General features: G+C 46.2%; 1 protein-coding gene across 5 annotated transcripts in view; it reads right to left on the minus strand.

Annotated features, from left to right (window-relative positions):
* Positions 1-25,395, minus strand: part of DOCK11 (dedicator of cytokinesis 11) — a 1,133,414-nt gene that overhangs the window by 347,558 nt on the left and 760,461 nt on the right. For all 5 annotated transcript variants that reach the window (XM_086918718.1, XM_086918717.1, XM_086918722.1 and 2 more), the window contains one exon: positions 12,315-12,426. In XM_086918718.1, coding sequence (XP_086774844.1) covers positions 12,315-12,426 — 112 coding nt within the window. The remainder of the gene's footprint in view (positions 1-12,314; positions 12,427-25,395) is intronic.

Below are 25,395 nucleotides of genomic sequence, written 5' to 3' on the forward strand. Positions count from 1 at the left end.
ACCTTGGGGTGCCGGTCACAGGGTGCGGGGATGAACTGCACCCCTGCTTTTCTCAATGCAGGCATGCATTCCACTCCGAATGCATGCCTGCATTGTGAAGTATACGAATACGACCGAACTTGTTCGGTCGCATCGTATTAGCACGGCCATAACCCACGACAGCAGGTCGGTGGGTTACTGGTCCTGACCAATGTCGGACGGACCTGAGTCCGTCTGACATCGGAATCGGCCCCTAAGTATGTACTGACCAGTAGATGGCAGTGTGACATGAAATAGGCTGCTCTCTTAACTAGCTAGCATCGCTTCGCCCTTTTTAGGTATCGCCTACGCAACGTGCATGCGCTGAATAGGAAAAAGACCTTTAGCCATCGGTCCCCTTCTTCACCCGAAAATGTGCACGAGTTGCATTGCTTTCAATGGCAACGCGTGCACGTTTGGCGATTCCCTTGCGGGAGCGAGCAGCTGGCGCCATATGTTATCAGTTATCGCGTCTTGCTGCTCGCTCCCACAAGGGAATCGCGTAGGCCCCCTCCTCTCTTTCCTCCCCCGGCTGCCTCGTGAGGCGCACACGTTTGAGCTTGTTTTCTCAGCAAACTCTTTGTGTAACATCATATAGGAGGTAAAATCAGCACTTTTCCTAAACTACTGATGCTTATGGCTAGGAGAAAATTCATGGTGTTTAAATTCTCTACACAGAGCATGGCTGGGCATTTCCAAGGAGTAGAGTGGCGACAGGTTAGGTTTTGTTTACAAAAGCAGAAGAACCCATTTTGCTCTCTCCAGCTCAACTTTCCTTCGAAAACTTGCTTTTGACGCATATTATTCAACGGTGTAAGGAATCTCTGGGCTCTTTGGGGAAAAGTACAGTATTGTGAGATCGGTAGAGTTTCAGACATACTTATTCAATATATATATTTTTTATTGGGAATTTGACGATGTTCAAACCTACTAGTTGCACAATTTCAAGTGCCGACAATTCTGATGGTCCTGGTGGTCCTCTGGCTCTTGTAGGCAAGCCAGACTTTTGGCAAGGTTGTTCATATAAATTGGTTGGCTTTCGTACCTCTAAACCCCAAGTGCACTAGTCTCTCACCGTTCCAGACTGTCGTTTATGCACTGTATGTTGGCGGTAATGGCCCGCGTGACACTAGATAATTTAAAAAATATTTTACCTGATTATTTGTACTTTGCACATTGACCCCCGCAAGTCCTGATAGCTGTGCCCTAACACCCCGGTCTGACACGGCAAGTGCTGATTGAACGGAGTGTGTAGACGGGTCAGAGCTGACTCACTTCATGCTGCGGGCGCTGAGCGGTCTAGTCGACCGACGCTCAGATTCTTCATAAAGCAATGTCAGGTCGGACGCGCAGCGGACCCGCCGAAGGCGCGCCAAAGGCAAGCCCGTCTGCGCCCATCCACGCCTTCTCATTTTCAGACAGATCCAACAAGTATCCGCTTCTCTAGAAATGAGTTACTTGCTCTCAGACCCATATTAACCTGCCCCAAACTAAGGGCTTAAATGAGGGCAGTAATCCTGGTTGTGAGGTGCTGCACTTTCAAATAAACATTACCAACAATGAAACGTTTAAGGGCCTCCTGATTACAGACCGCCTAGGGCAAAAACACCTCTAATACAACTGCTGAGCCCTTTTTTGGAGTCTAGTGAGAAGAACCCAGACTTTACTGTCCTGGGTGATTTCAACTTCCACCTGGAAAAGAGCTCTGACACCAGTTTATCAACATTGACAGAAGCACTGTCTAATCTAGATATGGAACAGATCGTAACGCAAAACACCCATGAAGCAGGTCACACGCTCGATGGGATTTTCACATCTAACAAGAATATTAGTTTATTAGAAATCTTACCAGTGCCATGGTCTGACCATAAGGTAATAATATTTGCTACGCTTCCCCATATGCCAAGATGTTTAGTGGACTAACCCAGAGCTGCACTCCATAATCCCATCATTTCAGTTTCTCCATTCCCCCAATAGCTCTCAGGTGTGTTTCCTACCTCATGATGTCTTATTCCTCATTTGTGCCACGGACTGGGAATCTTTGTTTCACCAAAGCCAGAAAGCTTTGCCCCCCTTTCTCAGAGGTTCCATTTCCAACTTTGTGGGTGCAGGTTTGCCCATCGGGCATCCATATTCCTAACTTCTGTCTAAAATAAGTTTTGCCTTAATTCAGAGGGATTTTACTATAATAATATGAGAAAAACTAAAGCTTCTCTTTACAATATCAGAATATTCTGCAAATCCTTATCCTTTCAGTATGTGTTTCTCTGACAGCCAATTTAGCTGTCTTGGCATTTCAATCGATCTGGCCCTGTACTGAACTTTGTTGTTCACATAGGACCCAACTTGTAAAGGAGCATGATTCCTGTTGAGGTCTGTGTACACGCTGACATGAAAGAGTTGTCTTGTACTACTAAAGGTAACTTCTATAAGAACTGCAGAATTATATAGGATATACTTATTTTCAAAAGTTCAATGAAAAGTCAGAGGTCCACAATATTGAAGTGCAGTCACTTTAAATCACAGTATGATTGTAAGTGTTCTTAAAATGGTGTACAGCATTCTGCTTAATTTGGGAATATGTGTAAGGTATGTTTACGTATGGCCCTTATGGCCTTATAGTACTTGGCTTATAATTGGCTAATGCATCGAAGTGAAGCCATTGACTTAAAATTCCATGTCTGATGAGGTATTTAACAGGGACATCTTATTAAGGTAAGCATTGACCAAACACTGTTTTTGAATGGCATTCATGGTTTAATAAGTAGCTTATCCCGTTAATGTCTACAGAGCCATTGTGATTCTTGCACACCTCAATATCAGTAATATTTTTTTTTAAAAGAGCGTAATATCTATCTAATGTGGGGACTTCACAGACATACTTCATATTCTGCTTCTTCTACTTGTTCTGTTTGTTTGAAAAATAATGCTTATTAGTACAACAGAGGTAATGGAACATCGAATCTACATACACTTTTCTGAATACATTCCAATATGAAAGCTTACAGCAAATTGTCATATCGGTGGATGATGTAATTAGTGATGTGAGATGTCATCAATAATGTCATTTAAGATGTCATCAGTGATATCATTAATGATAGCATTTAACATGCCATGAATGATTTCATATGTGAGGTCCATAAGCAGGATATGGTGAGGGTATAGTTAGCGCAGTAAGCTATAACTAGTGAAGTTCAGTGTTTTTTTGCTTTAAACATGGGTTACCTTATTATTACAAGTAACTACAAGGTCACTTTAAACATTTGTTTTTTTCAGTGAATTTCGACGGTTTTTAAAACGTATGTTAAATTCTTAAAACCATAAATATTAATAACGTCACTTTAACCATTTTTTTTCAGTGAATTTCTGGCGGCTTTTTATTATATTCTCTCAACTCTCCTACTGAATACAGCTTTTGGCTGTATGCAGCAGGAGGTTGGCCACAGGTCAACTTTCTGGATGCAGATTTACCCATTGACCATCCATATTCCTAACTTATGGAAATAATTAAGATAAACTATAAACATTGCCTTTCGTACATTTACAGCGAAGGACCAGAATGCCATTTCTCCAATAAACTGACTATGTTATGGTCAGAAATCTACAAATGTTATGTATATTAACTGAAGGTTTATTGTAGGTTTGGTCCTATGTTTTTCCTTGATTTCCAACTGTCGGAGAGTAAGGGCCTGATTTAGATTTTGGCAGATCAGGTCCCGCCATCGCTTTTTCGACAGTCTTCCAGCCCACTGACTTGTCAATCCGCCCGCTGCCTGTAAATGTTGGCTGGTGCATAGGTAAAAAACGCCACAATTCTGCTGCCTCCGCAAGGAATCTACACCTGCTTCGGCGGTGCCATAGGCAGAGGGGGCTGACTGCGGAACTCCAGCCAAGAGTCCCACCGACAGAATACGATGTGGCTTTCGGTTAAAACAACTGTGGATGGAATCCCTCCTACTTTGAGTTGGCGGAATTGAAGGAAATGTGGTAAAAACATACCTTTTATCCTGCTTCCCGCTTCCATTTCTGTCTCCTACACCATTGCCCAGGTCCCTCCTTTGCTACCCCGACTCCACCACAAAGCCAAACAACTGCGTTGTCGCTGAGAGCTAAGGTTAACCACCTGCACAATTGTCCTACTATATATTGTGTGTTGACAATTGCTATAGCCTTGTGTATATCTGCATTGCCCTTACATTCAATATATTCTCAGGTGTAATGCAGTAGTGTACTGATAGTAAATTGAACACACCTGTATCAACACTTAAACAAAAATATTTGTTGTTGTAGTTCTTGGGGGTTTTGTACTAGTGGTGCCTGTGGGTGGGCACTCAATAGTCTATGTATGTTGTGTGAGTGGCATGCAGTATTTAACACAAAATGACATAACACATTTCCTACATAAGTTTTTTATGCAAACATGACACAAATGTGAATCGACACAAAAATAAGTTGTACTTACCAATCTCCACTCCACCAGGAACTCACTCCATCAGCAAACCACCAATAACACACCCCAGCAAAACAGAAACATCTATATTGGCTTGGCGCAAACCCGCCTGCCTAACGGCAAAGGAGTACTGTTGTCCAGCAGAGGAGACCGCCGCTGCGGCGGTCTACTGTCTATAGCTGCAACATCTAAATAGAGCGGGTGGACCACGATAGCTTGACAGAGAACTTGTAACCACCGCAATAGAAGGAAGATGGTAGTCCAGCCAAGATCTAATTAAGGCCCTAAGTCTGGAAAAAAGTGCATTAACTCATACAATTATTTCCTTATTCTACCCCTCAAGGAAAATATTTCTGTCGGTGGAAAAACCCTATCTCTAACAACCTTATAACATAATGAGCTGTTCATGTGTTTTTCATATACCATTTACACAGTTACTCCACTCTTTTGTGAGGCCAATTGTGTGTTAAAATAACTTTTCCGCAAAATATTTTCTGTTAGTTGGTGTGCGTGAAAAAAAGGTTTTATATTTCAGGCTCAATATCTCTGGGCTGCCTTCCCAATTCTACACCAGTCACTTTTTCTTAAGAACACCCAGAACACCACTACTACTACCGAAAAGCTAACATTTTAGAAGAGTTTCCAAAGCAGGGAATCGATTTTGCAATCAGAATATGTTGCAATTCCTGATTGGGTGAGTATGTGTTGCTCTGACAGCAAATCCAACTTTGTGTGCATTTAAATTGAATAGGGCCCTGCGCCTAACTTTCTAGTTCACACAGGAGCCAGTCTAAAAAGGAACATAATTAGCCATGAAGATTTGCCTAAACATATTACATTCATTCAGTCGCCTAAACATATGGAAAGGGGCGACCACTCGGTCCCCCCGAACGTATGGCAGAGTGCCTCGATCCCTCCGGGAAGCCATTTTTGGGCGGGAGGCGCGTCTCGGCTGGTATGCCCGAAGCGGCGTAGCCGGGGCGCGCTTTTTCCCGCCCTAGAGTGGGCTGGCCTAGACACTGACGCAGCCGGCCACGCCCTCGGGGCAGGCAGGGGCGGGTTTACGCCCGCCCTGAAGATGGATAAAAAGAGACGCAAGTCCAGAAGACATCCTCTTGTTCCTGTGCTCTGAAGCTGCACCTCCTCGCTGCACGTGAGCTCGAGACGGAACGAAGAGCCAATTTTGAGCGTTTTAATCGTTCTTGTTTGTTTTTCAGTTACTTTGTTGGAGAATGCCGAAGAAGGTGGGAAAGCGCATGACTACCGACCAGATGCTGCGTGTTCTCATGAAGGAGATGTCCGAGCTAAAGAAGCGGGTGGACAAGAATGAGGAAAAGGGTCCAAAACGTCCTTTGGCGGGAGCAGCCCCGGGAGGGAAAAACAAGAGGCCCAGGAGGGGGGCAGCGGGTGAAGACATCCCCGGTCCCAGTGCCCCGCTCGAGGCTCCAACTCCCGTGCCGGAGGAGGGGAATCCGATTCCCGTTGTGGTCACCCCCGTGTCCGAGGATGATATGCCGCCCGAGCTGGCAGCACAATTGGCAGCGTGGTTGGGTAAAGGTAACGAGGGCGCCACGGCTGTCGAGGCGCAGGCGCTGATAAAGCAATTGCGTGAGAAACGTGAAGCAGCCAAGGTGCCCGTGCCGGCTGCAGTAGGGGACAAGACACCAGGGACGATTGCGACCACAGAGGCAGCGTCAGGTGCAGGTAAGCGGCCATTGCCGATCGCGAGGGATGAGTCAACACCCTCTCGGAGAGAAAAGTTGGGGCAACATGTTCCTTTGGCAATTAAGGAAAAGATTTGGGCGGGGGAGTATGTGAATATTTTTTCATTGCTTGTTGACCATTATGAGGTAGAGCATGTAAAGAGTCAGAAGGATCTCATGCATCCGAGTGTTTGGCGCGCAAAAATGGCCGCCTTTAAAGTGAATGAGAATATTGGCAATTGGGGCAATGCCTGGGGAATCTTTACATCAATCTTGGGGGAACGTAGACCGGAGTTGCTTTCCGAGTTCCCAATCTATCAATCACGAATCATGGGGTATTCGACATCGCACCAGGGTAATCATTGGTTTTGTTACGATAATATGTTCAGAAAAGAAAAGGAGCATAATAAAAGTTTAACCTGGGATTGTTATGATGCCTTGACTTGGGATAAAATGAGGGAGTCAGGAATGTTGAAAATGCCGTTGGTTGGAAGTAATGTTGGCGAATCCTCCCGGCAGTATGGGGGGACCCCCTTTCGTTCAAGTACGGGTGCCGACGATCACTCGAAACCTACCGGCAATACTGGAAGAAAGGGTTTCTGCTTTAATTACAACAGAGGTAAATGTACGAGACCGCAGGGATCGTGTAAATTCAAACATGAATGTAGTGGTTGTGGGTCGTCCCATCCTGAGGCCTCGTGCAGAGCCAGAACGGGTGATAACGGGGGGAGAGGAGGTGCCAAACAGGTCTAATATAGTCCGAGGGGCGCCTTTACCCACTCCGATTGATACCCTGGCGATGATTCCTTGGCTCAGTGATTACCCGGATCGTACTTCTGCTGGGGTGCTGCGGAACGGTTTTTCGTATGGTTTCCGCATCCCGGTAGGGGACTTTCAGGGTGTGGATAAGTGTAAAAATCAACTTTCCGTCCTGCAGCATACAACCGTAGTACAGGATAAGATCCGGAAAGAGGTGACTCGAGGTCGGGTCGCCGGCCCGTTTAGTGTACCCCCGGTCCAGAATTTTGTTTGTTCTCCCTTAGGGGTAGTCCCCAAGAAAGACCCTGGTGAGTTCCGACTGATTCATAATTTATCAGCTCCACGAGGTCTTTCCTTAAATGAGGCAATCGATCCAGAAGTGTGTTCGGTGCGGTACGCATCCTTCGATGAGGCCGTAGCCATTTTGAATCGCCTGGGGCCCGGGGCGCTGATGGCGAAGTCAGATATCGAGTCAGCGTTCCGATTGCTCCCGGTACACCCAGACGACCAGCGTCTCCTAGGTTTCATGTTTCAGGGTTGTTATTACATGGATAGGTGTATGCCAATGGGGTGTTCTATATCCTGTGCTTATTTCGAGAAATTCAGTAGTTTTCTACAATGGGTCTTCACAAAGACAACGGGTTTCCAAGATGTAATGCACTACCTTGATGATTTCCTGTTTCTTGGGGCAGCCGGGGGTCTTGAATGTGGCCGGGCCTTGGCCGAATTTTGTGTGTTGATGAAACAGTTTGGTGTGCCATTGGCGCCGGGTAAAACAGTGGGTCCTACGACTTGCCTCGAGTTTCTGGGGATCGAGTTGGACTCCATTGAGGGGTGTTTCCGTTTGCCAGCCGAGAAAGTGTTGAAGTTCAGGGCTGCGCTGCAGATGTGTATAGATGCTTCGAAAGTTACGCTGCAACAATTACAGCAGGTGGTGGGACAGTTGAATTTTGCCTTGAGGGTAATACCAATGGCCCGCCCCTTTTCCCGTTCAATTGCCCAAGCGATGGTCGGCCTTAAAGAAGCCCATCATCGCACGAGACTATCGGCCGAGATCCGCCAGGACATGCGTATTTGGTTAGCATTCTTGGCGGATTTCAATGGTAGAATCGTCTGGAATGAACCAGCCGTGTCTTCTGAAGAGCTGGGGCTATGGACAGATTCGGCAGGAAGCATAGGTTTTGGCGCCATCTTCGGCACGAAATGGTCGGCACAAAGATGGCCGACATGGTGGCATGAGAATGGTCTGACGAGTGATATTGCTTTCCTCGAACTGTTTCCCATCTTGGTGGCCTTGAGAGCATGGCCCGATGGGTTCAAAGATCACTCTGTCATATTTTGGTCGGACAATATGACCGTGGTCGAGTGCATCAATAGTCAGGCAGCACATTGTAAACTGATTTTAAGACTGCTTAAGGAAATTGTTTTACTGTGTATGCAATTGAACGTGCTATTCAGAGCAAAACACGTTCCAGGGGTGATGAATCAGGCGGCTGACGCACTGTCTCGTTTTCAAATGCAGGCTTTTTCGGGTTTCCTTCCCTCAGCGGACCCAGAGCCGGCACCCTTTCCCGAAGCTCTCTGGTCTCTCGGTGCCCCGAACTTCGTCACCTCGTGGGAGAGAGTCTAGCACCAAGGACGAGGAAGGCATATGAAGGGGCGTTTCGGGCCTATTTAGCCTTTTTGGGGAGTGATAAAGAGCGACTTTGGGGTCACGAGGAATGGGTAGTGAATTTCCTGATGTCCTTACGGAGGGCTGGGAAATCGGTGGCTACGGCCCAGAGGCATCGTGCTGCCATTTCCTTTGTTGCCAGAGCACACGCTATCCAGGACCCAACAGCGTCTTTCGTTGTACAGAAAGCGCTGCGTGGGTGGCAACGCCTTGAGGGTCGCAGAGTAGATGAAAGGCGCCCGATAGGTTTGGATAGATTGTCCCAGTTGTTGGCGACACTCCCTGCCACATGTTCATCTCAGTTTGAGGCGGTGCTGTTCCGAGCCGCTTTTACGCTAGCATTTCACGGAGCAATGCGGGTAAGCGAACTAGTTGCAAGGAACAAACTGGATGTGGCGGGGGGTTTGTGCCAAGAACACGTTCAGATCAGGGGAGAAACAATGACTGTCTCCTTTGTAAGGTCCAAGACTGACCAAGATGGGATGGGTGACTGCGTCATCATACGCAGGATTCCTGGGTCCTCCATATGTCCGGTAAAGTGTTTAGAGGATTACCTAGCACGAAGGGTGGCATCATGGGGGGGGACTTTGTTAAGACACGCGGACGCCACCCCACTGACGAAATTTCAGTTTCAGCGGGTGCTTGCGATGTCAATTGCCGCTGCGGGCTTTAACCCGGGCGAGTTTGGGACCCATTCCTTTCGGATAGGGGCTGCTACGGAAGCTACAGCCAGGGGTCTTAATGTTGAGCAAGTGAAACGAGTGGGGCGTTGGTCCTCCAATTGTTATAAGAGATACGTGCGGTTGCACATGTTGTGAAGCTGTAATAATGTACTCACGCTTCTTGTTTTTGTTTGGTTTTCAGTTTCGCAAGCCTACGAGGCGGGGCGGACTATGCAGTCGACCCTACACCGGGCCAGCGGTCAGACATCACCGACTGTGAAAAAGGAGGTGTGGGTCGTGGGCCACTCATACGTGAGGCGTGCCGCAGACGTATTCAAAGCAGGTGACATGATTCACGTAGCTGGGGAATACGGGTACAAGATGTCCTTTTACGGAAGGGGCGGTCTCTGTATTGACCAGTTTCAATCATTTTTCGAGGGTTTGTTAGGGCGGACAAGGTCACCGCCGTCAATAGTTATAGTGCATGTTGGGGGCAATGATTTGGTCACCATCGGTAGACGACTACTCCTGGAGGCAATGCTTTCCACTGTAAGTTGGTTGGCGAGGAGAGTTCCGGGGTGCACGATTGCATGGTCCCATTTGATTCCACGAAGGGTGTGGCGGGGGGCTATCTCTATACCTGCTTTGAATCATTCTGTTAGAAAGCTTAACAATAAAGTGAGTAGGTTGTTCCGTTCCAGGACATTGCATTCTATTTCTCATAGCTGTATTAATGATGACAGTATGTATTCGGGGGATGGTGTGCATTTGTCTTGGGTGGGGAATGAGTTACTCTTAAGAGACTTCTTAGCATGGTTAAAATCTTTGAAACATGACCTTTAGGTAGGAGTTTTGTGGGGGGTCCGGATAGCCGGTCAACTATCCGGCCTGTGGCGGTAAGGTCATGATCGGTGAGCACTAATTGGAAGATCCCTATGAGTGGGCGTCACCCAACACGGATGGGAGCGCTCGGGGGAGGTGGCCTTTGGCCCCTCAACGGGGAGGCGGTCCCTTCTAAGGATGGGTCGCCGAAAGAAGAGGAAAGGCGGTCAAGGCCCCTTCCTGTGTAGGAGGGGTTACAGCCCCCTCCTAGGGAATTTCCCGGGGCCAGTGACATCTGCGACGGCAGATGCGGTAAGTTGTGTGGGGTTGGGGGGAGGTCTACGATACCTTCTAGATACCTCACACGAGTCTTCGAACGACCTTTAACTGGCGTCGAGTTGATAAGTGCCCCCGTCAAGTCAAGGGAAATTGGTAGTAGTTGCACGTGAGTACGCCTCAGTGCTGTCGCCCCTCCCAAGTGGGGGGGGTATGTCTGGTTAGGGATCTTGACACCGGTTACGACCTTGCCGTTGGCCCTTAAACGTTAGGATGTACAATTTCAATATTTCAAGTAAATGTTTTGTAGGATGTTAGTTCGGCTAGGAGAACCTCTGTATTAGAGAATCTGTTAAGGTTAGCCAAACATCGCAATGTGGTATGAAATTGTACATTAATGTTTAAATGTTTTAATTTTTTGTTTTAATAAATACGGCCGGGAGGGTCACTCCCTCCCACTTCCAAAAACTTCAAGAACTGTTTCCGGTTTCCCTCATTTGGGGATTGTGTTGAGAGGGGGTGGCGGGTATCTCAGCCATATGGAAAGGGGCGACCACTCGGTCCCCCCGAACGTATGGCAGAGTGCCTCGATCCCCCCGGGAAGCCATTTTTGGGCGGGAGGCGCGTCTCGGCTGGTATGCCCGAAGCGGCGTAGCCGGGGCGCGCTTTTTCCCGCCCTAGAGTGGGCTGGCCTAGACACTGACGCAGCCGGCCACGCCCTCGGGGCAGGCAGGGGCGGGTTTACGCCCGCCCTGAAGATGGATAAAAAGAGACGCAAGTCCAGAAGACATCCTCTTGTTCCTGTGCTCTGAAGCTGCACCTCCTCGCTGCACGTGAGCTCGAGACGGAACGAAGAGCCAATTTTGACCCACCCACCAGCCCCTGAGGACAGCTAGTTGTTTTAATAAAGTTGATCAGTTATTCTATTTCGTTTTCAGGTTGTTTTGGTGTTATGTTGATATTTAATGTGTAATAAAGATTGGTCTAATTTTACAAGTTTGTGATTAGAGAACTTCGGATTCAAGGTCCATTTATAAACAAGCGTTTTTCGGTCATAGTGGCCAATGTAGTTTCGTTTAGTTAGCATTTGTCGTATTTATTTCGGTCAGGCGGTAGGCGGTAAGGTCATGATCGGTGAGCACTAATTGGAAGATCCCTATGAGTGGGCGTCACCCAACACGGATGGGAGCGCTCGGGGGAGGTGGCCTTTGGCCCCTCAACGGGGAGGCGGTCCCTTCTAAGGATGGGTCGCCGAAAGAAGAGGAAAGGCGGTCAAGGCCCCTTCCTGTGTAGGAGGGGTTACAGCCCCCTCCTAGGGAATTTCCCGGGGCCAGTGACATCTGCGACGGCAGATGCGGTAAGTTGTGTGGGGTTGGGGGGAGGTCTACGATACCTTCTAGATACCTCACACGAGTCTTCGAACGACCTTTAACTGGCGTCGAGTTGATAAGTGCCCCCGTCAAGTCAAGGGAAATTGGTAGTAGTTGCACGTGAGTACGCCTCAGTGCTGTCGCCCCTCCCAAGTGGGGGGGGTATGTCTGGTTAGGGATCTTGACACCGGTTACGACCTTGCCGTTGGCCCTTAAACGTTAGGATGTACAATTTCAATATTTCAAGTAAATGTTTTGTAGGATGTTAGTTCGGCTAGGAGAACCTCTGTATTAGAGAATCTGTTAAGGTTAGCCAAACATCGCAATGTGGTATGAAATTGTACATTAATGTTTAAATGTTTTAATTTTTTGTTTTAATAAATACGGCCGGGAGGGTCACTCCCTCCCACTTCCAAAAACTTCAAGAACTGTTTCCGGTTTCCCTCATTTGGGGATTGTGTTGAGAGGGGGTGGCGGGTATCTCAGCCATATTACATTCATTCAAAGTTTATAACTACAAGAATAATCAATCATTTAATTGATCAGTGTTTTGTTCATAGCTTTTCGTGCGCAGTCATTTACCTTCAGATATCATTTTTGTTACAAAAAGGTAGCAGGTGAGGAGACTCTTAATTTCATATGGGTCGAGTCTGTTGTAGTGGGAGAAGCTGCTCCGTGTTGAGCTTCTTCGCATCTGCAGGAAAACAAAACAAATCAATCAGTCCTTAGATCAGCTGCAGTCTTCATAGTCCCAATGCTCACAAACTTTGAAATCAGATGCAGCAGCGAGGAGTCACTTAACGCAATAAAACATATTTTATAAAGTGGTAGCTCTCAATACAGCTCTAACAAAAGATGCCTAATAAAAATAGATCTAAATATTGAACTGAATAATTCTCTTCCAATTATTTTACATCACACTAAATGCATGTCCAAATTAATGAGCTCACTCACGTTCAACACTAAATCAATCCAGCAAACCACTTGCCTGAGATACAGAAATTGCCAAGCCTTGCTCGGATGCCTTGCATATGCTGGTTAGCATGCTTGTTTTTAAGGTCATTGATTTGACAGTATAGCTGTCAAACAAACGTATTGTTTGTATTAAGAACCTATAGTGGACTTTGGGTCTGCCTTTGCTCATGATTCAATGGCTTTCTTGTCTTTGACACTGTATAGAGCTAGATGCCTTTTAGCTAGGGTCATGCTATAAAAATACCATATACATAAATGTATAGCTTAGCTCCCTACTTTTGCTACATAGCTTTCCTTCCATTCTTGTGCTATTCCTGTTTTCGAAGAATTTTGTTTGCAACTTTTTGATTAGATAAGTTATATCATTCTATCGAGTGAGGGACTATTTCACAGCTCAAAATTAGACAGAATCATCACAAATTAAATACATTTTTTGTGCACATGTTCCCTAGAGAAAGCAATCCTTTTTAGTTTTTTTATGGTAGGCGTTTTTTGTTTCATGAGTTAACCCGGACTTGCATGAGAGCTTGCCTTAAAAATATTGTCCTATTGTCCTACTGTGTTGTCAATATGGACAGGCTGGTCCAAGATGGCCACATTCTGAAACAAGACAAACAACAGAAGGCCCAGATTTCACAAGGTTTCAAGGAGCGGCAATTTTGGGGTTATTACTATGCCATTCCTATTCCTGCTGGTATCCTGGGAGAAAGCTACCCACACCTCTCCTGTGGGTAAAAGTGCATGTATTCTGTTGCCACTATTTTCACCTCACATCATTCCCCAATAATGCTGTCAGTCAAGGACAGCTCCCATGGTGTCTGATTAAACCTGTCCTTCTTGAACAGGAGCGCTTCATTCGAAAGAGAAGGCACCAAAGCACTTTTAGTGGAAAGGTAACACGCTACTCCTTGTGCTTAGGACCAGCAGTGAGAGTTCAGTGGGATGCTATAAACTTGTTCTCTCTGCCCTAGTCAAATGTCACTGCAGGCAGCTACGTGAATTTTATTACATTTATCTCTGCCCAGTGCAACCTGTCCACAGCCCCTTAATCGTGTCCCCCTCACCGGGGGATTTCAGAGTGTGACGTTTAAACCTCCAGGGCAGGCCCTCTCCGAAGGAAGACAGATGACAAAGTTTAAGGTTTTGGGATGATTACAACCCTCCACCACCTTGTATTCCCACTCTGGCACAGTGACTCACCTCTCCAGGTCTCTATCTGCCTGTCTTCCCATTTGAGATAGCCATAGATTGCTCTCCTGACCTGACTTGACTGCCTCACCTCTGTGCCTGTCTCTGTTGTGTTGCTTTGCGGCTGCCGCATCACTGTCCGAGACAGTTTGTCTTAAGTGCTGGGACCTGGGGCACAGACCTGTTGATGCAGATGTGCTATGAAAAATATTCATGGCCCAAAGAGTAGGCAACCTGTGTTTTTAAACTTCTTTGTCCAAACGGGGATCAACTTGAGATCAAACTTTAGGCAAATATGTTGTATTCCGCATGCAAGGACTAAAGAGCCAGATTATAGAAGAAAAGACAAAGTGAAAGTTTCAATGCACATGTAAAAGTAACCTTTTTGTATATTTCATGAAGGTCCTTTCAGGGTGCCATCTGTCAGCCCATGCCTTTTTAGCAACTTCAAGCTAAAATTGGTCTGCAAAATGCACTATCTGATCAAGTTTTTCCAAAAATTCCTTCTTGGGTAAGGTATGCGCATTTGCTTTGCTTGTTCTAAGCAATGTGGATTTGGGAGTGCTGGAAGGGAAAATTGGCAGTGCCAGTGAACAAGTGGGAGATGGTTTCCTCAGAAAAATATTGGGCACCTGCACTTATGTTTTTTCAAATTAAGCAATGCCTTTCAGTAACATTATTACACACTGGTAGGTAAGCAATCGGCATGTATAAATTGATGGATTGAAGTCCTAAAGATGGTCTCAAAGAGATGATCTTTTACAATAGTCGAGTCGGGATTAGGTTTACCGAGAACGAGTGAAGGATGTCCTGAAGACGGTCCTTCCTTTACCTTTAATAGTGCTTATACTCAGAAAAATTGTAAAATTATGCACTGTGTATTATTGTATGTTACCTATATTTTTGCTTGTTTTATGATTTTAAAAAGCCTATTGGAAGGGAGTCGCGCGCACCGCAACCTAAAATGGCCACCCAGCGACGGGGCTCCTCATCGTGCCGGACTTCGCACATTTCTTTGGAGCAGTTCTGCTGCCCTGCCCCGTGATATGCTGGCATTTTCCTGAATCGGAATGTTGGCGCTTCTGAAGGATGCTCTTTCCAGAGTTTGTCTCCGTGAGGAAGGGGTGATTTTGTGTAGGCAACTTTTTTATGTTGCTGACCGCCGCCATTTTGTGTCTCTCCTTGCCGCTTTTTTCTTCAGGTCTCTTCACATGATGTCACACACTGCATGTTTAATGCATGTTTAATGCATGTTTTCTCAGAGACTATCATTTTGAAGTGGGAGGTCATCAATTAAGTCAATTCTGCTGTTTCTTCTGAGGTATTTTGCCTTCTCTTCTGTGTGATTTCATTATTTTCTTTGCACTTTCTTTACCACACTTCATGTGTAGGAGCAAACGCCTACTCCACCACGTCAAAAAATTGGAATTGAATGCTCCAGCTGTTTCTGAGTCCAGCGACACTACTTTTAACAAATGTTCCTGTCTATCTGTGCTATCGCCACACTGGGACTGTCCCACTTTTGCAGGGAGTTCCACCACCATGGCATCTAAAGTGCTGCTGCCTTCAACCACCGGCAAGAAGCTTAAGCAGGACCCTCCCTCTCCCCCTAAGTCTGCTTCTCTGGTCTCCTTAGACATGGTTTGGGAGGAACTACACACCCTCCGACACTTTATTGAGGAAACCAATTGTCGCCTGCACACGTTGGACAATAAATGGTCCTCTATGGAGTCCAGCATAACTGTGGTGGAACATCTACTTAGTTAAGTAGAGGATTCATCTTCTAGAATCTCCTCCTTGGAGAAGGAAATCTTACAACTGAGAAGAGCGACTGAAGACTTGGAAAATAGAAATCGTAATAATTTACGCATTTATGGACTTTCTGAGGGACTCGAGGGTGATGAACTTGTCACGTACTTTACCTCTTTCTTGCAGCAGTTTTTGGGTCTCCCTTCTGCAACTAAACTGAAACTACAACGAGCTCATAGACTGGGTCCTCATCTTTCTTCCTCATCCGCACCATCTAATCCCTGTGGAATAATATTTTTATTCCTGCAATTCACTTACCTTATGCTGGTACTGAATGCTGATAATTCCAAAAAGAATCTTTCCTGGCATGGCACCAAAGTATTTATCTCCCAGGATGTTTCTTCAATGACTGCCAAACGAAGGAAGGAGTTTCTGGATCTTCGTGCTGCTCTTCGCTCCTTAGGTGCAAGATATGGATTGTTCCATCCCTGCCTCTTCAAGGTCACCTTCCTTAACAAGACTTCCACCTTTGATGACGCAGCTGATCCCAGAAGATTTATCCAGTCTCACTCTACTACTTCAATGGAGACTGTTCCTTATCTCTCTGGATCTTGACTGTTGTACGTCTTCTGTTATATTACTGCATTGAAGTTACTGTTATAGTTTATACTATTATGACTCCATTGTTCTTCTAGCTCTATTTTGCATAATTATTTGTTTCCTTTTACAGGTTCATTGATAGTTTATCTTACTCCTTTTCATGTTATTGCTCCTGCTCTTGTTTATGTATGGATCTTGACTGTAGTCCTCCTTTTGTTATATTATTGTATTGAAGTCGAAGTTATAGTTTATATTGTTTAGACTCCTTTTGGGCCTTCTTATTATATTTGTATAACTCTTTGTTTCCCTTTACAGGCTCATTGAAATGTATTGTGTTCCTCTCCATGTTTCCGCTCCTGTTCATCATTTTGTTTATTTGATGTCCTGGTGTGGTGTGTTGTCCTTTGTTGGGTGTGCTGTTTCTGTTGCCGCCTCTCATATTTTCCCTTTGTACCCTGAAAGGTATTTATTACAGTCGTCACCTTGACATGTACTGTCTCCTCTTGTTCTTATTCTTTTTTCCCTTCCTCTCTTTCCTCTTTTTCGTATCTTTCCCTTTCTTACCCTTGATTGACTTGCTTTCTTTTTCCTGAATGTTTCTTGTCTCATGTGATTTCTAATTATATCTCCCTTTTCTCTTTCTTTATCTCTTATCTTATAATATTACTGCTGCATATATTGTTCTTTATGTATTCTTGATAGTTTTGCATTCAGAGTGATTCCCTGGAATGTGAACGTTTTCATTAACCCAATTAAGAGACAGAGAATACTTTCCCATCTTGCCTCTTATTATTCAGATTTGGTTTTCTTGCAAGAAACCCAGCTTCAGAACCGAAGCATTAAAACTGAAAAAAAGGTTGGGTGGGTTCAGTTATAGTTTCCACAAAAATAGGGTTGTTATTTTATGCCAAAAGAAGTTGAATTGTAAAGTTATATTGCAAGAGACTGATACAGAAGGTAGATAGTTGTTAGCTAAGTTGTTAATTAATAATATTTCGCTGACCGTATTTGATGTTTATGGCTCCACCCATCCTGACTGTTCCTTTTGGCCTATGGTTACACAGAAATGTATTCAGTTTAGAATAGGAGGTGACTGCAATCAGGTTGCTGACCCCTTTCTCGCCCGCCAATCTCCGGTACGCTTTGTTCCTCATATAACACAAAAACACTTTCTAGACACTATCTTCCAAGTACACCTTGTAGAAGTTGGAGATTCTCCCACCCTGATGCTCTTGACTTTTCTTTCTTCTCTCCTCCCCATAACTCTCTCCTGTCTAGACTATATTTTTCTCTCTCAATCTATATCTCAAAATCTATTATCCTCCTCTATTGAACCTATTGTTATTTCTGACAATGCCCCAATTGTAAAGGATCTTGATCTGCTCCCTCCACATCCCAGGTCCCCCCTGCCATTTTAATAATTCTCTTCTCATTGACCAGTCTTTTTCCTCCTCTTTCATTACTTTTGCCAATGAATCTTTTGACTTAAACAGTGAACCCAGTTCCCCCCCTCTCATACTATGGGATTCTTTTAAGGTTACAGCGAGAGAGTTTATTGTAGACTTTGTTTAAAAAAAGAAGAAATATTTTCTCCAACAACAAAAAGCTTCCCTAGCACACATTAAAACCCTAGAACATAAATTCTATACCTCGTCGACGGATTCAGTCTTACCAGATCCTATTCGTGCCAAATTAGCCTTTAATAAAATCACGACTGATAATGCATCGTCCATTCTTCTTCTTCGTAGTACTTGATACTACGGTTGACGTAATAAAGCGGGTAAACTTTTAGCGAATTATCATAAGTCCCGTGAAGACCATACTCTAATTGATACTATTTATTCCTCAGAGGGTACTCCCATTCACTAGGATCAAGACATTATTAGGAAATGTATGCTATTTTACAAAGATCTCAGTACCCCGGAAACTCCCCCTTCCACCTCCCTTATTCAAGCTTACTGTTACAAATAAGAATCTTCAAGAAAGCAGATTGTAGGTTCCAAGTTATATCTTTATTTGTAATTAAGTTACAGGAAGCTAAAGGTAGAGCTAAGATGGTAAATAGGCATAAAGTATGCCCCACCAGGAGCAGTGTCCTTACTGCTCAGCCTGCTGACACCAACTGCCTAACCGCCTACACTCAACATTCTATGCAGTCATCACATTCCACACACAACATAGGCTGAACAGCAGGAAGACATGGTGGAAAGAAGCAAACATGTGCAGGACACTGGAACGCCGACTAACATCCGGCCTGACGTTAACCCGTCCCCCCGGCCCAAAATAGAGCATACTCATCCCCTCACTACTCCTATCAACCCTCATATCGCCAGCGTCCAGAGACTCTTGATTTCCCCCTCCTCACTCATCGCTCGGAACCCACGATTTCCCTCACAACACACCTCAACCCCCTCATCGTAATTAACCCTGGACCCTCGGTCCCCTCCCCCCTTGCTTCCCATTCTGACTTTAAGACCACCACATCCTCAGTGATCTTCGCTGATACAGGTCAAACCAGCCTTGCCAACACTTTATCCACCCCTTCTTCGACCCCTAACACTGTCCACCCTTCTCCTCCAAATCCCCCCACCCTAGAGATGTCCTCTACAGCAGGTCAAGCCAGGCCCACCAACACGCAAACCCCCCTCTCCTTGACCCCTAGCACTATCCTCCCTACCACCCAATCCACCAAAATGGTCCACCCTTGCCCTCCCAATCCCCCACCCTAATGACGTCCTCCACAGCAGGTCAAGCCAGCCCCGCTAGCACACACACCCCCCTCTCCATGACCGCTAACACTATCCTCCCTACCACCCAATCCACCAAAACTGTCCATCCTTATCCTACTAGCCCCCCCTCCATAGTGACGACCGCAGCAGCAGATCAAGCCTGCCCCGATAACAATCACACCCTCCCTTCCATGACTCCTAGCAAAGTCTACCCTACCACCCTATCCTCCATAACTCCCAGCTCCATCCACCCCAACCTTCTTACCCCTCCCCCCACATGTATCCGCTCTCTGCACTCCAGAGCCTCCAAAATAATTCAAAGCGTCCACTCCTCTATCCTCGAACTAACAAACCTCCTCCACCTCGCTGAATCAGCCTTCGCAAACCTCATGCCTCAGCGATCTCCTCTGCCCATCCCTGAACTTCCAAAGCGCCCGCTACCAACAGCCTTAAGACATCTTCGCCCTCGCAAGCACACTAGCTGTCTATCCGAGGAGGAAATCCTTGACCTCGCCTGCTCATATAACCTTTGCCCAATCACCACCGATTCCCCTGACCTCACGGAAATCGAAATCCTGGATATTCTTAAAGACCTCAACCCAGCCCCTATCCCTCCCTGCCTACCGGACGTGAGTACCGCACACCCTATCTGCACAGTCGCTATCAACCCACACCGACTGGCCTCCCCCCCTGCAATAGAAGGGCGATTAGAAGCAATCTTGCACCCGTACCCCTGACTGCCCCGACTCCCACCACCACTTCCCCCCACGGTCTGACGGGGCTCTTAATCAACTGCCGATCGGCAGTAAAGCATGCCGCCGATGTCGCTGCTCTCATCCTAAACAATAACACCGACCTAGCCATTCTAACTGAATCATAGCTCAATGATGCATCATCCCCTTGCCTCGACCTCTTAGTCCCCCCCAATTTTAACATTACCAGACTAGACAGACCGCTTAACAAAAAAGGTGGCGGAATTGCTTGCATCTATCGCTCTAACCTCCTTGTCTTAGAGCTTTCAACGAATACCACTGATTTCTGCGAATATCTGCCCTCTCAGTCTGGAACAACACCACCCTCCTGTGCAACCTGCACACTTTTTACCACCCCCCATGAAATAACAATCAATTCACTGACTACCTCATGGAAATTATCATGGCTAAGAACTCCCCCAACTCCAAAGACATTTTCCTTGGGGACTTCAACCTGCACTGGAATGACCATAAAGATACACATGTCAACGCCATTAAAGACCTCATGGCTTATCTAGCCCTGACCCAAGCTTGCCTACTCCCTACCCACTCGAAAGGGGCTACTCTTGACTGGATCATCTCTAATGAGAAAACTGTCAAGATCTTATACACTGACCCCTGCGACTGTTCAGACCACCATGCCATCGCCTTCCTTCTACCCTGCACCCTCAAAACATGGGCTCCTCAACCAGTGCTCCCAAAACGCTGGGTCAGAGACACCAAAAACCTCGACCTAATTGAACTTGAGTCTCGTTGCAAATCCGACCTCCCATCCCCTCCCCACATCACCTCGGCCAGTGACCTCAATGATCACTACACTGTTTCGATGTCGAACATTTTGGATGACCTCGCCCCTCTTAAACTTAAAAGAACTCAAGTAAAAACAGAAACACATGGTTCACTGGCTCCCTCAACAACGAGAGAAGATCCCTCCGTCAAGCCGAAAGAATCTGGAGACAGCACCCATCGGCAGATCAACTGAAACTTCTTCGCCAGGCCAGAAATGCTTACAACAAAAACAACCTCAATTCAAAAAAAGAGTTTTTCAGAGCTGAACTAGGAAATACTCAGAACAGGCCTCGCAAACTCTTTGAGATGATCAAACTCCAGTCGAATAAACTGTCCAAAACAGCGAAAGAAAACCCCAAGTCTCTCTTCTCCTCTGAAGATTTCTCCTTGTTCTTCGCAAACAAAATCATCACCTTAGATACCGAACTCAAAGCTGCCTCACTCCCCCCACCAAACACTGACCATCCGCCTCCTCCATCACTGCTACTGACACCGGCCTCACCCAAGAACCTAGAGCACTGGTCTGAATTCTTACCCTACGATGAAGACTCCGTCGCAAATATCCTCTCCTCCTTAAACCCGAACAACCATTTCAACGACCCGCTCCCCTCAAACTGTCTTGCGACGATTACCAAATCCATTATTCCTTGCTGGACCGCGATAATTAATGCCTCTCTCCGGCAGGGATCGATACCGCAGGACAAGTTCTCCCTATTCTGAAAAAGCCATCACTGGATCCAAACTCTCCAAATAACTTTAGACCAATCTCCAACATTCCCCTCTTGGCAAAAGTGTTGGAAAAGTGTGTTCACATACAGCTAAGTCGCCACATCAGCAACTTCCATCTACTCGATGACTGCCAATCCGACTTCCGACCAGGACATAGCACTGAAACCACCATGCTCCACGTTGTCAAGCCCTGGACCAAGACAAAACTTGTCTCCTAATCCTCCTTGATCTATCCTCTGCCTTAGATACTGTCAATCACGAGATGCTACTCGAACGCCTCAAACTTAGGATGAGTTTAGATGGCACAGTACTCGACTGGTTTATTCTTACCTCCAAAACACATCTCAAAGATTCCTAATCAATGGGGAACTTTCCTCCTCCTCCATGGTCATGGTGGGAGCCCCTCAAGGATCAACGTTATCCCCCACCCTGTTTAATCTCTATCTAGAACCCCTTGCTGAAATCCTCCGCAATGCTAATATCTCCTTCCATATGTACGCTGATGATACTCAGATCTACATAAAAATCTCATCTCTTGCGGAGATCATCACCATGAATGAGGCCCTGAAGTTGACCGTCCGTTGGTAAGCCTCAAACCAACTCAAACTCAATGCTAACAAAACGGAGTTCCTTCTTATCTCCCCGCCCAAGAGCAACTCTGAGATACACACTTGGATCAAAGCTATCACAGCCTTAAACTGTTCCCCGACCATAGTGGACTCTGCCAAATCACTGGGAATCACCTTGGACTACAACCTAAACATGCGAAACCACATCAACTCAATGGCCAAATCTGCCAGATTCCACCTGAGTTACCTATGGAAACTGAAACCATTTCTAGCTACTCCCGACCTAAAACTAGCAGTCCAATCTCTAGTCATCTCTTGATTGGAATATGGCTGCTCCACCCTCTCTGGTTTACCCAAGATCACTCTGGCACCTTTAAAAGCCTGCCTCAATGCAGCGGCCAGACTACTCACGGGCTCTAGAAAATTTGATCAATCACCCCCCACCTGAAAGCGTTGAACTGGCTCCGTCTCGAGGCTAGAATTCACCTCAAGTTGGCATGCATCACGCACAAGGCCCTACACACCAACTCCCCTGCGTATCTTGCACAGAAGCTCGCAATATCTGGAGGAAGCAGAATCTCTCGATCGGCAAATACCATCCTACTCCGGCCTGCACGTTTTAAGAAAAAAAAACGTACAATCGCTCTTTCACCGGGGCTGCTCCAAGAATATGGAACGCCTTCCCATCTGACATTAGAAGTATCCACTCCTTGGCACGCTTCAAAAAAGAGGCCAAATCCTTCCTCATGGCCAAATTCCTTGGCTAACTTGCTCCACAAGCACCAAGAGACTGATTAAATTTGTGATACCCTGTTCTATTGTATGATACCCTGTGCTATTGTATGATCCTTGACTCTGTAAAGATCACTGTGTCAATGTATGATCATTTATTCTGGAAAATGTTCCTATATACCTTTTCACCCCATCCCTCCCTCCTTGCACATACCCCTTTGACCCCCTGCCTACCATATGACCCCTGTTTCTGTATACCCCCCCCAATTTATTGCTATCATTTTGTCAACCGATTCTTTCTGTATTACTCTTGAACCTGTAAAGCGCTCTGATACCCTCACAGGTCAGGTTCGCGCTCTATCAAACTTTAAAATAAAATAAAATAAATAAGAGTAGGAAAGACCTTATAACACTTACCTTAATAAACTTTCAACCCTGTCTAACGATCACCTTAATATTTCTGACCTTGAAATAGATTTATCCCCTAATGAATTATTTAATGCTTTAAATGATTTGAAGAAAAGGAAAACTCCTGGTCCAGATGTTTTTTTAGTTGAATTTTATTTACATTTCTCAAATTTATTACTCCCTCACCTCTTACATCTTTTTCATTCATTCTTTGTCTCCGGTAGGATGGAGGACACTTTTCAGGACGCCAAGATCTGTCTTATACATAGAGAAGGTCGAGACCCTATGTTTTGTAAAAATGATCACCCAATCTCACTGGTCAATGTAGAATATAAACTGTTTGACAAAATACTTACTTTACACCTAGACCCTCTTATGCCTCATCTTGTGGGTAAGGAGCTGTTAGAACTGAGGGTCTCTAATTGGCAGAGGCAGGTACCACTGTCCAAAAAAAGGGCCTTGCTTCTAGTCAGGGTAAGGAGGAAACACTCTTAGATAACCTCTGCTCACCCTCTGGATAGCTTGGCACGATCAGTCAAAACTTATTTATCAAAGGCAATGTGTAAAGTATTTGCACCAACACTCACAGTAACACAGTGAAAACACCACAAACTGACTCCAAAACAGTTTAGAAAAATAATGGTATTTTAATATAAACTACACAAGACCAAAACAACAAAAATCCAACATACACAGTTCACCTTTAAATGCGACAAAGTTTCCAAAACAGAAGATGGTGTGGTAGAAAATAAGCGATGCGTCACTCCTGAGACCTTGGGGAGGCGATGCGATAGCCCCGCTGGATGTAGCGGGCGTGTTGGGACGAATCCGGTCTGTATGAGGAGGGAGGCGATACCTTTTATGGATTCCGGTGCGGAGGTTCCGTAGTGAAAAGCTCGCAGAGGCACGATGCGAATATCTTTGGGGGCTGCGACTATCTCCGGGGTGACGATGCGCGGTCCAGCGGTGATCTTCCTCTCGCAGCTCCCTGATGCGATGGCTCTGCGACGAAGTTCGCAGCAACGTGATGCGGTCCGCAAGCAAGCGGTGTGATGATCTCACCCAGTGACGACAGGCTCTGCGACGATAATCGCAGCGATGCTAATCTTCCCGCACCGGACTGGTGCATCCCGCAAACGAAGGATGCGACGAGTCTGGCAGCGGCAACAGGCACTGCGATGATCTCGACCTTCGTAGCGGCGGGAATTTCCTCGCCCTGACAGGGATGCGCTCCGCAAGCGAGCGATGCAATAAAACTTGCAGAAAGTCTTTAAAATCTGGGTTTCCAGCTTCTCAACACAGGTACAAATTCCAGAGGCACCACGACTGGTCCAAGCACCCTAGGAAGGACAGAACTCTCTCAGCAGAGTTCAGGGAAGCTGGGGGTGAAGTCCTTTTGTTCCTGGGACTTTTTAACATGGAGCCAGCTCTTCTCAGGCCCTTGGAGATTCCTTCAAGCACGGGGACACAGCACAAAGCAAAGTCCTTCCCCTCTCCTTGGCAGCAAAGCAACAGCAGGTAAGTCCAGCAGAGCAACAGCAAGTCAGTCTTCCTTCTTCAGTTTCAGATTTCTCCTTGGCAGAGGTTCCTTCTTGATTCCAGGATGATCTAATTTTCTGTAGTCAGGGTCCTGTACTTATACCCCTAAAAGTCTTTGATCCCTTTGTGCAGGAGGGCTCTGATCCCGGTCTGAACCAGTTCTGGGTGTTCCTTGAGCACTTTGTTTTCCTGGCCTCTCATTTCCTTTCAGGGAGAGGGGCAGGGTCATCAGCCGCCCAGCAGGAGGTGGAGCCAGCATTGTGGAAGGCAGGCACAGCCCTATTCAGACCCAGGTGCTATCCCCTCACACCTCTCAAGATGCAGATGCAGTCATTCCGCCTAGGGCTGACTCAGCCAGCCTCCTGGGGGCTCCCAGCCTCTGTCACTCTCAAACCAGACAGTCAGTTCACAGACAGACCAAGGCACACAGAAAGGTCAGACAAGAGAACTGCAACTTTCTAAAAGTGCTGTTCTCAAACACAGGATTTTAAAACAACCTTTCCTAAAAGATGTGCTATTAAATTCTGAGTTCAGGGATACTGGACTTTTATGTCCTATCTTGCTCCTATGGGACGATATGCTGGTAGCCACTGTAGCCAGTATTACCCATGATAGCCGATGGGGCAAGATAGCCTTACAATAGTGAGAAACGAAAATGGCTGTAATTCACTACCAGAGCATGTCACCTGCACTAGTACATGCTCTACCTTTCACATACACTGCAAGGGGTACCTTGGGCCTTCCATAGGGGGGACCAATGTGTACAGAAAGGGAAGGGTTAGGCCTGGTAAGTGAAGACACTGACCAGGAGGACATGGCAGTTCACAGACTGCACACTGGCACTGCGGTGGCAGGCCTGAGACACCATTTTAGGGATACTCATGTGGGTGGCACAATCAGTGCT

The sequence above is a fragment of the Lissotriton vulgaris genome, chromosome 4_1 (genome assembly GCF_964263255.1).
Source record: "Lissotriton vulgaris chromosome 4_1, aLisVul1.2, whole genome shotgun sequence".
Lineage (NCBI taxonomy): Eukaryota > Metazoa > Chordata > Amphibia > Caudata > Salamandridae > Lissotriton > Lissotriton vulgaris.